The sequence below is a fragment of the Penaeus monodon genome, chromosome 28 (assembly GCF_015228065.2).
Source record: "Penaeus monodon isolate SGIC_2016 chromosome 28, NSTDA_Pmon_1, whole genome shotgun sequence".
NCBI classification, from domain to species: Eukaryota; Metazoa; Arthropoda; class Malacostraca; order Decapoda; family Penaeidae; genus Penaeus; species Penaeus monodon.
The window spans coordinates 35,812,879-35,814,367 of NC_051413.1; the positions used below are offsets into that span (position 1 = coordinate 35,812,879).

At 41.8% G+C, this 1,489-nt stretch overlaps 1 protein-coding gene across 1 annotated transcript in view; it reads left to right on the forward strand.

Annotated features, from left to right (window-relative positions):
• LOC119591569 (gamma-butyrobetaine dioxygenase-like) overlaps positions 1–1,489 on the forward strand; it is an 11,542-nt gene that overhangs the window by 9,496 nt on the left and 557 nt on the right. Inside the window, exon 8 of the mRNA XM_037940331.1 lies at positions 1,043–1,200. Within this exon, the coding sequence (XP_037796259.1) occupies positions 1,043–1,200 (158 nt within the window). The remainder of the gene's footprint in view (positions 1–1,042; positions 1,201–1,489) is intronic.

A 1,489-nucleotide genomic window follows, 5' to 3' on the forward strand; every position in this document is an offset into this window, starting at 1 on the left:
GGACTATGGGACTGATGTCATATTTGATAACAAAGATCTTGAATATTATATCAAAAGTAGTGGCAGAAATCATTATAGCTATTAGAAGAGCAATAGTAATTGCAATTCTCGATATAATATTTAAGATGATAATATACATGAAATATCGATAGGATAATGGCGACCACAATGATAACAACGAAAAAGATGGCTGATGATGGCTCTGTAAACGGGACTTAACTTTATTTCCTTCTTAATTTCTTCCCTGACACTTTTCACTAGTCAGCCGAGCTTCCCTCGACCTCCTTTAAATGCTCGCCCTCGCCGTTTCTGATCCGAAGGAAGTGTTTGTAGCCTTGCGTATGCCTATTGCTACACAAAGTAGCTCTTGAACCTTGTACAGTGAATGCCCTTTAACGTCGGGCCATGGAGAGCTGTTCTTTTCACACTCGTCGCCAGGTTCTGTCTGCGAGTGACGTGCTGCCCCCAAGGGCGAAAGGCTCCACAGGTGGGTCTGACAAGCTCGGTCGCTGGTGCCTTTGGGGGGGTGCGGCCTTTCAAGCCTAAATTCGTGATTTTCCTCCTCCATGCAAAATCCTGATTGCTCCTTTACCGAGAATTCCATAAACGAGATGTGAAATCTTCATTGCGCTTCCTTAATCTCTCAGCTCTAAGATTACTGCGTAGCTTTATTTTGACTCAGATCTGATCGACATAATTACTCTACAGTACTGACTTCTGATGGTACTGTGGGTCTGAATGTTCTTTTCTGTTATATTTTTCCCTTTTCTTTTTGCTAGTAGTCTAAGTTGGGGGAGAAATTTTCTTCTTTAAAACGCCATGTTAAAAGAACCGTGATAATATTGTTAATTGCAATAATAATCAAATATAACGATAAGAGTAACAGCAAAAATATCAGCAGTAACGATTTTTAATTTTGCACTTTGAAATGCCCATGATATAGATAGTAACTAGAAGTCACGCATTTTCCTGAAGAACAACGTCTACTTAATTCGAGAAACCGATACTGCTGACACTTGATTCATCTCCGTGTTGGTTTCAGCGAAGATCAGGCGGGCCGAGTGGTGCGCGTCAACAACTCCCAGCTGAGGGACTCGCACCTGGACTTACCCCCCGAGACGGTCAGCGACTGGTACCGCGCCCTCCGCCTCTACAACGAGGTCATGGAACGACTCTCTATCAGGCTGAAGCTCAACGACGGTGGGTTTTTGGTTGTCTCTGAAATACTGAGGTCATGATTAACATGGCAGGGTTCACGCATTCATGTTTGTAGCTTGTATGTGCTATGCAGTATTTATTTTCTTTGAACTCTCTATATAACAGGTATGATGAAGAATGCCTTTTGGTAACAGAAAGTATCTATTGACTTAGGCAAGGTGTGGGAGACAAAATGTGATTTTTAATAGCACATAAGGGCTGCAAGTCCACAGGACAAACAAATGCAAACTGAAACATCCACCGAGATATTATTAAAAAATAAAAAAGGATA